The sequence below is a fragment of the Chrysochloris asiatica genome, unplaced genomic scaffold, assembly GCF_000296735.1.
Source record: "Chrysochloris asiatica unplaced genomic scaffold, ChrAsi1.0 scaffold00043, whole genome shotgun sequence".
In the NCBI taxonomy this organism is placed as follows: Eukaryota; Metazoa; Chordata; class Mammalia; order Afrosoricida; family Chrysochloridae; genus Chrysochloris; species Chrysochloris asiatica.
Genome location: NW_006408561.1, coordinates 3,889,989 through 3,902,216, shown reverse-complemented (window position 1 = coordinate 3,902,216; position 12,228 = coordinate 3,889,989). Strand labels below are relative to the sequence as shown.

At 35.0% G+C, this 12,228-nt stretch overlaps 1 protein-coding gene across 2 annotated transcripts in view; it reads right to left on the bottom strand.

Annotated features, from left to right (window-relative positions):
- Positions 1-11,890, bottom strand: part of SMC4 (structural maintenance of chromosomes 4) — a 44,924-nt gene extending 33,034 nt beyond the window's left edge. Inside the window, exons 1-4 of one of the 2 annotated variants that reach the window (XM_006861786.1) lie at positions 11,746-11,890; positions 10,624-10,802; positions 9,944-10,135; positions 8,315-8,491 (exon numbers count right to left, since the gene is read on the bottom strand). In XM_006861786.1, coding sequence (XP_006861848.1) covers positions 8,315-8,491; positions 9,944-10,135; positions 10,624-10,802; positions 11,746-11,890 — 693 coding nt within the window. The remainder of the gene's footprint in view (positions 1-8,314; positions 8,492-9,943; positions 10,136-10,623; positions 10,803-11,745) is intronic. The other variant, XM_006861787.1, reaches the window with a different exon arrangement.
- Between the last annotated feature and the right edge of the window lie 338 nt (positions 11,891-12,228).

The following is a 12,228-nucleotide window of genomic DNA, read 5'->3' as shown; positions in this document are numbered from 1 at the left end:
TATGTGTTCAGCTAAATCAAACTTGTGAGATATGCAAACAATGAGTGAAATGATGCAAATTGAGTAGTTTGAGACTTAATAGTATACCAACTAAAATATTCTCTCCATCGATACCCTTTTCTCAATGAATTCTAGTTTTATATAAACAAACAAAACCCAGTGGATGAACAGTAGTTTCTAACTCATAGAGATGGTGGTGGTTATGTGCCAAAGAGTCAATTCTTACTCATGGCAACCCTGTTATAGTGACTCTTTTCTGAAGAGCAGGAAGCCTCATCTTTCTCCAAAGTAGCAACTTGTAGATTTCAACTACTGACCTTGCAACCCAGCTCGTAATCCACTAAGCTACTAGATGTCCTTATAATGACCACCCAGTAGTACAGAGATCTACCTTATGAGGCTTCCCAAGGCTGTAAATCGTTACAAAAGTAGATTGTTACACCTTTCTTCAATGAAACTGCAAGTGGGTTTGAACCACTGACCTTTCTCTTAGCACCTGTGGACTTACTCACTGTGGCACTAGGGCTTATGGAGTTAACAAATGTGTATTTCCACTCCCTTAAAATTATTAAACCACAGATACACAATGCCAAAGGAAAATTCACCATCCAGAGCTCTATTTGATTATAAACACTTTGTTATTAAGCAAAATTCAGTGAGGTATTCACATAATCTGTAATTATTGTTCCAACACAGTCAACTACTATTTAATACAATTTGTCCTGTTCTAAGAGAATTTTCAAAAAGATCTTTCATAATTAAACTTTAGGAGTCCTATCCCAAGTTAGTTGATTGGTTAGTATTTACCTTCTTCACTCCTCTGTGTTCTGTATAAACTTGTTTTAACTGGGATGGGAGAACAAGTAACCAAAAACAAGCAACCAAGTTTTCCCCAAAGCTTAGGTCATTTTAAGTCCTTCAAGAAGCTGAGTTTAATGTCCTAAATCTCTAAATACAAGAGCATCAATGGAAAAGGAATTATCTATTTCTCACAGTAATAACAGAGAAAATCAAACTGACAGCTTTGACTAGAGAAAATGTAAAGTGCTGGATAGGTGACATTGAAATATTTTTGCTTGCAATTAATATAGCAACTTTGAACTACAATTAAATTCTTAAATTTACTTTAAATATTTTTCTACATGCAATTTAATAGTTCACACAGATAATGAAAAAAAGAGAGGGAAAAAATTTTAATCACAATCAGTAACCCAATGAACTGCCAGGCATACATTAAATTTGATGGTAGAAAGAAATTATCTGAACATGCTCAGGCAGCAATAGCAACCACTGAACATCACGTTAAGTAGCATGCATGCTCTCATCGTTACTATAGAAGATAAGCAAAAGTAGGAAAACATACACTCTGTATTTTCAGCAAACTAGCAAAGATAAGCAAAACCAAAATAAAGCATGTAGTTAAGTGCTGTCCAGTCAGTTTTGACTCATAGCGAACCTGTACAGGGTTTCCAAGGAGTGGCCGTTGAATCTGAATCCTGACCTTGCGGTCCAGCACCACACTAGGACTCCTTACAATGCACAGTGCTTTGAATTTAAACATTTTGTATTTTAGTCCTTTCCATTTCCTTGCTATAAAAAACTGAATCCTAAAAAGTTTCTAAAGACAAAGCATTTTTTTCAAGGCTCCATATAATTCTAAAACGTGTAACATTTATACTATCCTGGATGAATGGGAAGGCCAAAATAATAGTGTCATGGGTGGGGCAGGGGGTAAGACAAAACATTCCACAAAGTGGCTGGTGGGTTTGGCTTGAACTGCTGACTTTGCAGTTAGCAGTACAGTGTAGCACCACCTTAAAAAAGATAAAATACTTAAAAAATTTTTTATATGTTCAAGGCATAATTAAAATATTTTATTACTTTTTTATACTTTATCACCATCAGCACATGATTATCAAAATAAAGAAAAATCATGTTTTTAAAAAGCCTGTTTTTTGAAAGGGTTTCTTCATAACCTTCAGCATATGATACAAGGATCAAAAAAAGTATGGAAATCATTTTCTCCCCCAATTATCAGCTCCTTTTGGAAGACTGTCCAAGGCTTTGTATCACAACAGGACAAATTCTAGTCAGTGAAGAAGCCAAAACTCTTTCATTTCATGTTTTAATCTAGAGTAGAATTTATTAACAATGGCACTACTGACATTTGAGGCTAGAGATTATTTTGAGGAGCCGCACTCGGTTTCGTAGGATGTTTTACAACATCTTTAGCGCATCTATCCAGATGTCCATAGATTCTGAAGGGGCTTTAAACTAGATAATGGAATTGTTCCACAAACATTTTGTGGTGGTCTAAGATAAACACTGGATTGTTAGAGGTCGCCAGTTTAAACTCACCAGCCACTCCTTGGAAACCCTATACAAGGTTGCTATCAGTCGGAACTGACTTGATGGGATTTAACAACATATGCCCAGGGAATATGGAAAGAGAAAGCAGCAAAACTGCCCCTGTTGAGAACTACTGATCCAGAGGTTGAAGTTTCTATCTTTTGCATTAGTATTTATAATCTAAAAGTACAAGTGATACCTGATGTTCTAATATACTAATTCAATGTGAATTAACATTAATAAAAAATTATACTGAGAACATACACCATGAGCCAAATGGCCCTAAGCATACGTTTTTCAGATAATGAAAATTTGGATCTCAGTCTAAGAGTTTATAATGGTAAAAAATATTTCTGAAAGTATTTCTTGAAGAGATGAAATACAGTTAGGTTTTAGGAGTCTACCTAGCTTTGGGGAAAACTTGGCTGCTTATTTTTGGTTATTGGTTCCTCCTACCCTGGTTAAAATGAAAGATATACAGCTATGCTTGTGTTCTCATTCTAAAAAGCGAGTCCAGTTTCATTCATGTCCCATAAACCAATTGGTTTCAGATATAGCCCAACATTGACATATCTTCGATAACTTTTCAATACAAGACTTTTAGACTATTTACTCTATAGATGGCTCTACTACACGGGCCACTATGTTATATGGCATTCATTTATTTACCAGTTACTGTATTATCAGATTAGCAGTATCAGAATTAATAGGCTATTTATCAGAATGTTCAAGTCTTTACTTGTCCTTTGATACTCTCAGTGACTGTTGCTCAAAGTTCTTTGCTTGCCTGACTGCTGGCTATCATCCATTTCAGAAGCCATTTGCTTTTGTTCTTTTCTATTTTGTGCCTTCTCACATTTTATCTGTGGGTTTAGCCTATTTTTCAGAAATCTTTGTCGCATGTGAAATTATAAAAGATAGTTTCAATTTAGGACAATAAGAAATTCAACACATTTCAGAAACTGTAAAAGCAACAATGTAAATTTAAAGTTATCTTTCCCTATCAGAACTCTCACAAGCAGCATAACACACAAAAAAATGGTTCAAGTTTCTAAAATGCTAGCACTGTTATTCTATTTTCTATAGCTTAATGCATACTCATCAAGATTTTGAGGACTTTTTTATTGCTATTTTCTATAGACACCCTATGTTTTAAGTTATCTTCACAAAAATCAGGAACATTCAGCAACTATGGAAAACATCAACTTTGTGGTTTTACAAGTAACACAAAATAACCATGTTCCATTGGCTTAAATTTAAACTTACTGACGGCTTTCTTGGATGAAAAACCAGGGTACTGGGATCTATATGATTTTTTAATAGTCTTATTTACAGTGCAGTTTAAAATTCCAGTAGAAATGAATAGGTAAGCTGTCCTTTATTCATATTTAAATATAGATCCATGGTTCTCAATGAGGGACAATTTTGTCCCTTTGCATTGGAGGCATTTTCTGGTAGTCACAACTAGAGCATGTGCTGGTTTCTAAAAGATCTAGGTTGAAGACAATAAAGTGTATGTTGGTTGTGTGTTTTCAATTCAACCTTTTTTGGGTTTCCGAGGTTGTAAATCTTTACAGGAGCAAAATCCTCATCTATCTCTCAAGGAGCGGCTGGCATATTCCAACTGCTGACCTTGTGGTTAGCAGCCTGATTTATAACCCACTGAGCTACCAGGATTTCTGACCTCTAACAATATATGCCCATAATATAAGTTTTCCTACTAAAACTAACACAATTCTTACGATAAACATAGGGTGTCTGTATCAAAATATTTCTGAACATATCACACACTGAACTAATCATTTCTTGAAGAGAACCTTTATTTTGTCTTGATAACATTTTTGTATCCTTCATTTCTCAGTGAGCTGTTATTTTTTCTTGCCATCACCACTGTATTTTCCCTGAACAAATTTTACTTTCACTTGCTGGTTGTGAGTTACCAGAGACTAAAACCAAACCACCATGGTTAATACCTGTCTAAAATAAGTGAAAAGAAAGTGTAATACTTTAGAGGGTAGAGTTTTCCCTTAAATTGTGGTAAATGTTTGAAACAAAATATTTGCCATCCCAATATTCTTCATATGTGCGATTTAGTTATGTTTACTATATTTATGATGTCATGTAATCATCACCAAAATTAGAGAATTCTTCATATCTGCTTTGGTGGCTCAAGAACTCTGGTAGCGTAATGGTTCCGAGTCGGGCTGCTAACCTCAAGGTAAGTAGTTCGAAACATCTAGTGGTTCCGCGGGAGTAAAATGAGGCTTTCTGTTCCCTTAAAGATATACAGCCTCAGAAACCCTAAGCAGGGTTACTATGAGTTGGAACCAACTCCATGGCACACCACCACCACCACTTTGGTTGCCAAGAGGTAGCTTCTATTTTCTTTTATAGTTGAGGCTGATGAATTATACACCATTGCATAAATGAGATATTAGTGATAATACTAAACATTTCTTTGATATTACACTGTTGTTAAGTGCCACTCAGTTGGTTTACAGGGGTTTCTGAGAAGTGGTGAGTTTGAACCATCACCCTTGTGATTCAAACAGATCTTTATCCTATAGCACCACACCATAGATTTCTAGACCAAATGATCAAAACCTAATCAGTTCATATATTAAGCCAAGTTTGCATGTGGGGAAATGTTTATTGCAATAAAAAAGGAAACAGAGTTGAGGTTAGGTAACAACTCAAATGTAGGCTAATTTGATCTCTAAAATTACTAAACAATAAAAATAATCTTGGTTCTTGTATTTAATTTTTAACTCAAATTTTATGACTTTAAATGTACTTAAGTTGGAAATTTGTATAAAACTAATGTTGTGCCTTTTTTGTTGTTAAGTGCTGTTGAGTCAACTCTGAGTCATAGTGACCCTGTATAGTGTTTTCAAGGAGCAGATGATGGGTTTGAACTGCCGACCTTACGGTTCTCAGTACAATGTTGATCTTACATAGTGCCTTTAAAGGAATTTATAAAATTCCTAAAATGGCAGTCATAAATTTATTAACTCTGAACTGCAACAAAAACATCATGGCTGTCATCCTCTTAATCTTGAATGGAGTAAATGCACCAAACCAGTTAGGGCTGCTACCCATGAGGTTGGTGGTCCAGAAGACCACCAGCTGCTCCGCGAGAGAAAGCTGAGGCTATCTGCTCCCAGAAAGACTTACAATCTCAGAATATCTAAACAGAGCTGTTATAAACCATAATTGACTCAGAAGCAGTTTTTTAGTTACTCATGAAATGCTCTAAAAGGTAATCCTATCTATTTGGGCCAATAGTTGTTTATTATAAGGACACAAAAGCAAGTAAGGTGGTGGTGTTAAGTGCCATGGAATCAGTTCTTACTCACAGCAACCCTGTATAGATAGGGTTTCCAAAGAGCACCTGGTGGGTTTCAATCGATGACCTCAGTGGTTAGCAAGCAGTCCACTGCTTATCCTATAGTGCCATGCACATAAAAATGTGAAAACACACAATTATAGAATATACAATGGTCAATTATAATCTGACATTTTTGAGGACATATTTAAGTTTACAGAGTCCTGGTGTGGTTTTGCAGGATAATACAGTGGATCACAAGGTTCAAACCTACCAGCCTCTACTCGGAAACCCTATACAGGGCTGCTGTAAATTGAATATGACTCAGTAGCCCTAATAACAAAATGTTAAGGTCAATAATCTGGGTGTTGGGAGTCCTGGGATTTGGTGCTATAAGATAAGCACTGGACTGCTAACTACAAGGTTGGTGGTTCATACCTACCAACTGCTCCTTGGAATCCCTATATAGAATTGCTATGAGTCAGAAGTGATTAGATGGCACATAGCAACAGCAACCAATCTTTATGTCACTGATAGCATCTTAGCATATTATCTCACTAAGTACTAATTTGAAAGGTCAAATGAACATACTAAACTTATACATAGAACTTACTAAACAAATACATAGAAACTACCTTTTTTTCTTCTAAATTACCCTTATGAATATCTAAAATTTAGTGCCTGTCAACATGAAAATAAAATTTCACTTTTACTAAATATAAATTACTTAGGCCACTAATCACTACAATGGGATAAGTTTATACTTGTATATTTTAATCAACATCTCTTAAATGGGGATTTAGGATGCTACCTCCAGCCTCTCAAACCAAGGCTAATTTTTAAAGAAACTTAATTCAGCATGAGAAAAGGCAGTAGAACCCACACACTTACCTTCAAGTGTTTTAAATCTCTAATGCAGAAATCTAGGGCTATGATAAAAAATTAAGTATACACCTGAAGACACTATTACCACTTTATCTCAAACTTTTCATAGGGCACTGATTAGTTCTTTCTAGCTGAATCCCTTAGGATTTCTTTTCCCTAACAGGTGAATTCCTAGTATTCTTATAAATTAAGAGAACTGAACAAAATTGAGACCAATCTATTAACTTGAAATGTTTACACTGATATTATTTGTGAAGTGATGTATAGTACAATTGCTAAGATCATTTTAAAAAAGGTTCACATTATTATGAAGACAGATAGTTTAAGCACCCCATATTTAAAATAAAGGCGACAATTTGTAAGCTTTTCTATTTATTTTTTTTGGAAATTGCATCTAATTATAGTTTTCTGCTAAAGATAAATTCTACCTTCAAATTTAGTATTATCAAAGCACATTAACGTTTTTATCTACCAAAGTATAATTAACCAAGTTAAGTTCCAGAACAGAAAAGTTCAGCCCACTTCTCAACATTCACTTAAAAATAAGTCTAGGTCATAAGAAGTACCACTAATGGACTGTGTCTGGTAAGAAGATATTTATACAGGTTATTCCAGAATGATAATGATTTAAACATGTATACTATTTTCTTTGTTTAAATAATGGAAAAAGAAAATGAAACTAGGGACTAACATTTTATAAATTTGCTACTGGGAATACTCAGTTGTCCTAACAAAGTTTTAAAAGTCAAATCAAAATTCCCAACTTATTTTAAAGACAAAAATATTAACAGTAATTTCTGCATCACAAACTAACCTTGCTTTTATATTCTTGGGAAACTTTACAAAGGACCCAGGAAAAAATGACAGCCTCAAGTAAAAAAGTAAACAGATTTTCTTAACAAGCAATGCTGATACAAATAAAACACAGAATTTCTAGTAATAAAAATCAATTTAATATCGAGTACGGAATTTTTACACTACTCTAAAACCTATCACAGAGTCACAACCATTTTGAGGCACACATCAACAAAGTATTGAAAAGATTAAAATAGGTGCTCAGCACTACTTATTGAGCAGTAAGTTCAATTTTGTTTTTTTTTTTGCTTCACAATTATTAGTAAGATAATTACAAAAACAAAGGAAAATGTTATACCATTAAAAGATAGTAAGTTCCATTTAAAATGTTATCCTCAAGGAAATAAGGGAGCAGGGAAAATAAGAGTACTAAAAGTGGAATAACTAGAACATAATTTATTGACACAATGTGTAAAATGTAACTGCCATTGATTATTTTTTGCAGAAATTGTCAAAGCAGACAGTTGCTATGTACACTTTCACCAAAAACACAATAAAATATTGCTTGTAAAAATTATATCTTCAAGGAAAATACAAATAGAAATGATAAAACAGTTGCTATATCCCTGTCACACTAAAGCAGCACAATAATATTGGTGTTTCATATTTATTTCACTACGCCAATATTTACGTGCTGCTAGAGCGGAACAAGTATGTCAGTCCATTCAAACATAATATTGAGTATCTGATGAAATGTTTTGAATGAATTTCCTTAAATTTCTAGAGCAGCAAATAATGATTCGCATCTTGATTTTAGTATGTAAACCATGATGTGCTGCTACAGTACTTTAAGGCCTCAAAAAGACAGGATTCATTCAACAGTGGTTACTCTCTGTTTATTGAAAACAAAACAAAACCCCTTAAGATTAAGAGAACCTTTGAAATCTTTAATACACTTACTTGTAAAATTAAAAATCTATTATGGTCCAAGTCAATTCCATGGCTTCGAAGAAGATTTCCAACATCTTTAAATGTCTTTTTTTTCCCACTTATGTGGTAGACAGAAGTATTATCTCTGTAGGCTGTTCTGGATACATAGAAGTTACTGTTAGGAATGACTTCATAATCATCTCCTTCCTGTTTGGAGGAAAAACAAAACCAGAAAATAATTGCTGGCATTAAATAGTCATAGATCTACTTTTACTCATTTCATGTTGGAGCTAATTCTATTGATTGAACACTCCAATTGGACATATGCACACAACAAGCTGGCACTAATTCTCAGAAATAATCTTGCTTAGCAAAGAACACATACTTTCCCAAGTTGTTTGGTTTCTGAATCACAAAAACGAAAATACCAAACAACAAAAATTAACCAACCTCCAAACAAATCTAAAAACAGTGACTGAGAAAACAGTTGAAGGGAGACAAAGATTATACCATAATTAAAATAAACCCACTCCAATAATTAAATCATACATATAAATTACTAGTTCAATTATAAAAAAGCTGTAGCAATACACTATTCAAGAACAAAGGAAGGTAGGTAATAAGACTGATACGACTAAGTTATTTTTTAGTTAACATTAACTAAAAGCAAAAAGAAAGTGTCAAATGACTACATGACCCGATTTTTAAAAAACAGATTTTCAAAAACCAAGTGCAAATCAACTTTAATGTTAATTTTTTCTTACCCTAGGCCTTAAAAAGTGCTGTTATAGTAAATCATGAATTTTAAGATGTAGAAAAAGCAAATATAATAGGGAAATCAAATATCATTAACTGGCCATATTATTACCCAACTCAAACTGTACAGTAGAAAGCATTAAACTAGATACTTCCAAGGAGATTTAAAGCCTGTTATACATATTTAAAAATTTTTTTTAAAAACAAGAGAAATCTTCTATTTCATTATGTAATTAAACTTCCTACATTTTTAGGTCCCATTCAGACATTTTAAAACCATAAATTCCCAAACTATTAAATGTTAGGAAAACAACAAAAAACACCAACAGAAAAAAGCAAATAATGTCTAAAAAAATATTTTATTTATAATTATTTCTATTTCTAAACAATACTGTGGTGTGACCTTTTATGTTAAAAAGGGCTAATTACAATTCAAATTTAAGTAAAGCCCTCTCATATCATAGCTATGTAGGTCAGTAAAATTAAATTTCAAGTGAATTAAAATATTGGAGATAGGATAAGTCAATGGTTACCTTTTCAACCATATGCAATTCTAAAGCAATAAAAATATAACTTTTAATACGATCCCCAAATTTATAGTTAAAGAATGCCTAAGCAGCAATCAGGAAACTAAAACTGCTCAATATTTTATTACAAAAAGGTAAGACTACTACAAATTATTTATAAATCATTTCTCTAAGAATTTCAATACTTTAAGTTTGTCACCACCACCCTCTAAAAAAGCAAATATGGTTACAAGATAATGGAATCAATAACTGTTCTGCTTTCACTAAATCCTAATTTTAAAAAAGCCTATTTAAAGAAAAAGAATAAAATGTACAATATATTAAGCCCTTTTGTATCCTTACATTAAGCTTCAAATAAACAGCGAAAATCCCTTACCTTATCAATTATCTTTTGAAAGTGAACTTCTACAGTACAACTCTGAATATCCTTGTGTTCATCAGAATTATGTATTAGAACGGAGAGTTTTTTAGACCTTATTTTTTGTGCTCGATAGCCAAATACAAACAGCATAGAATCAATAACATTGGATTTACCACTGCCATTTGGCCCAATAATACATGAAAAGCGCTGTATAAAAACAGAAAAAAGTTAAAGTTAAAGAAGCCACAGGAGTATTACTGATTTTAGTTTAAGCTTATATATTTTTTTAACTTGTAGTACTACAAGTTATTTAAATTTCCATTGCTAAAGATATTCAACAACAATTCTTGGTGTTTATTTAAAAACACAAAAACACGTTTTCCTGTCTCACAAGGCTTAACACCTAAAACCCATTTTGTCACTTTTTTCAAAATTAATTTTTATAGCTAAATGGAAAATGCTTTCTTTCAAGCAAAAAACTGACCAACTCTCGTAAAGAAAAATTTATAGTGAAAGACATATCACAGATAACCAGATAAACGAAAGCGAACTTCAGTTGCTAAAGTATAAGTAATATACTATATGTATAATACGTATTAGCAATAAAAATCAACATGACCTGGGATAAATACAATAGTTGTAAAGTTGAAAAAAGATATATTCCTTAACAATAGTTATATACAGTGGGCAAATACCTTATGAAAAGGTCCCAGAATTTTTTCCCCTGCATATGACTTGAAGTTCTGGTTTACAATATGCGTTATCATAAGCCGAGGAGCTCCAGCTTCATTGGTCATTGCTGGAGGCGGTGGAGGAGGGATGCTATTCAAAATGTCTTCTAAACTTCTGTTATCAAATTCCTCATTTGGCGTATCTAAGTCGTTCAAAGGTAAGGTGGAAAATAGTCTAAATTAGTTTGGAGGATGGCTCCAAATTTTAAGTTGGAGGATGATTGCCTGCTGATTTTGGGAGGGATTTTACTTATGAAACCTAGGAATATTTTACACTTAAAACAGTAGACACCTAAACTCTGAGACAACAAGAATCGATTCTTCCACTTGTTTTAAAGAAAATCTGGAAAGAAATGTCACCGATCACGAAATTCTATATAACTATATATCCTCTTATGACTGAAAACACTAAATGACAAATCTGGGAAAACCACAATGAATCGATTCTCTCCTCCCCATACATCATTCGAATCCAAATCCATTGCGGTAGCGTCTGACTCATAATGACCCTGTAGGATAGCATGAAAACTGCCCCAAAGGGTTTCCCAGGCTGTAATCTGGACGGAAACGGACATGTCTTTTTTCTGTGCAGAGTGACTGGTGGGTTCGAACCACCGATATTTCGGCAGACAACCAAACTATTTAACCGCCACACCAGGACTCCCTTTCACTACAAACACGGAGTTGAGATCCTAAGGCTTTCTCTGGGCACGGGATAACTTGCTCCATCTCTTTCAACATTTGGAATTGTCACTTTGGAACCAAGACCTTGAGCGACACTGACACAGGTTTCATATTGTAATACAATTCCTGGTGTTACGAAGACTGCACGTAGTTGGTGAAGTGAATTACCAAGCAACATTTCACCATGCTCCTTGATAATGATTAAAGCTCTTGGCTAACGGTGCCGATTTCCGCAGATACAAAGATGTCAGCCTCACTACAAAACCACCAACAGAAATTCACAACTGAAGTTGTTTAACTCACCCCCTTCCCCTCAATACGATCACACGAAAAACACAAGGGCAGCCTATCTGCCAAAATCGGCCAGCGGCTTGCCGGCTTTGCAGTGGGGCCGGCGCTCACCTGCGGCGGCGTCGGCGTCGGGGCTCTGAGCGTTGCCAGGCGGCTGCAGCTCCAACTCGGCGTCGGGGCTAGCGGTGTCGGGAGACGGCGGCGGCTCCTCTTCTCGGCGCCGGGCCGTGGAGGGCTGGGGGCCTTTGCGGGGCATGGTCACTGGGTAGGGGAGAGCCCGGAGCAAATCAGTCGGCCAGCGGGGTCCCCACCCCTCTACCGTCCAGTCTTTGCCGATCGCCCCGCGGAAACCCCGTTCCGTGGTAGCGGATCCGCGGGGGAGCAGCTACAACAAACTCAAATGGCAAGTAGGCGAGGTTGGAGACCTACGCAGGTGGGAAACTTACTTAGACGTGTCTGGGAATCAACTGCCTAAGTTTTTACACTAAGACCCTCGGCGCCCCCACCCAGTACAAACGCTTAAGAATATTCCCTATAATGTAATTTCCAAATGAAGTCACCCCATAAGCCGACATTTACACGCTCTCTGGATTA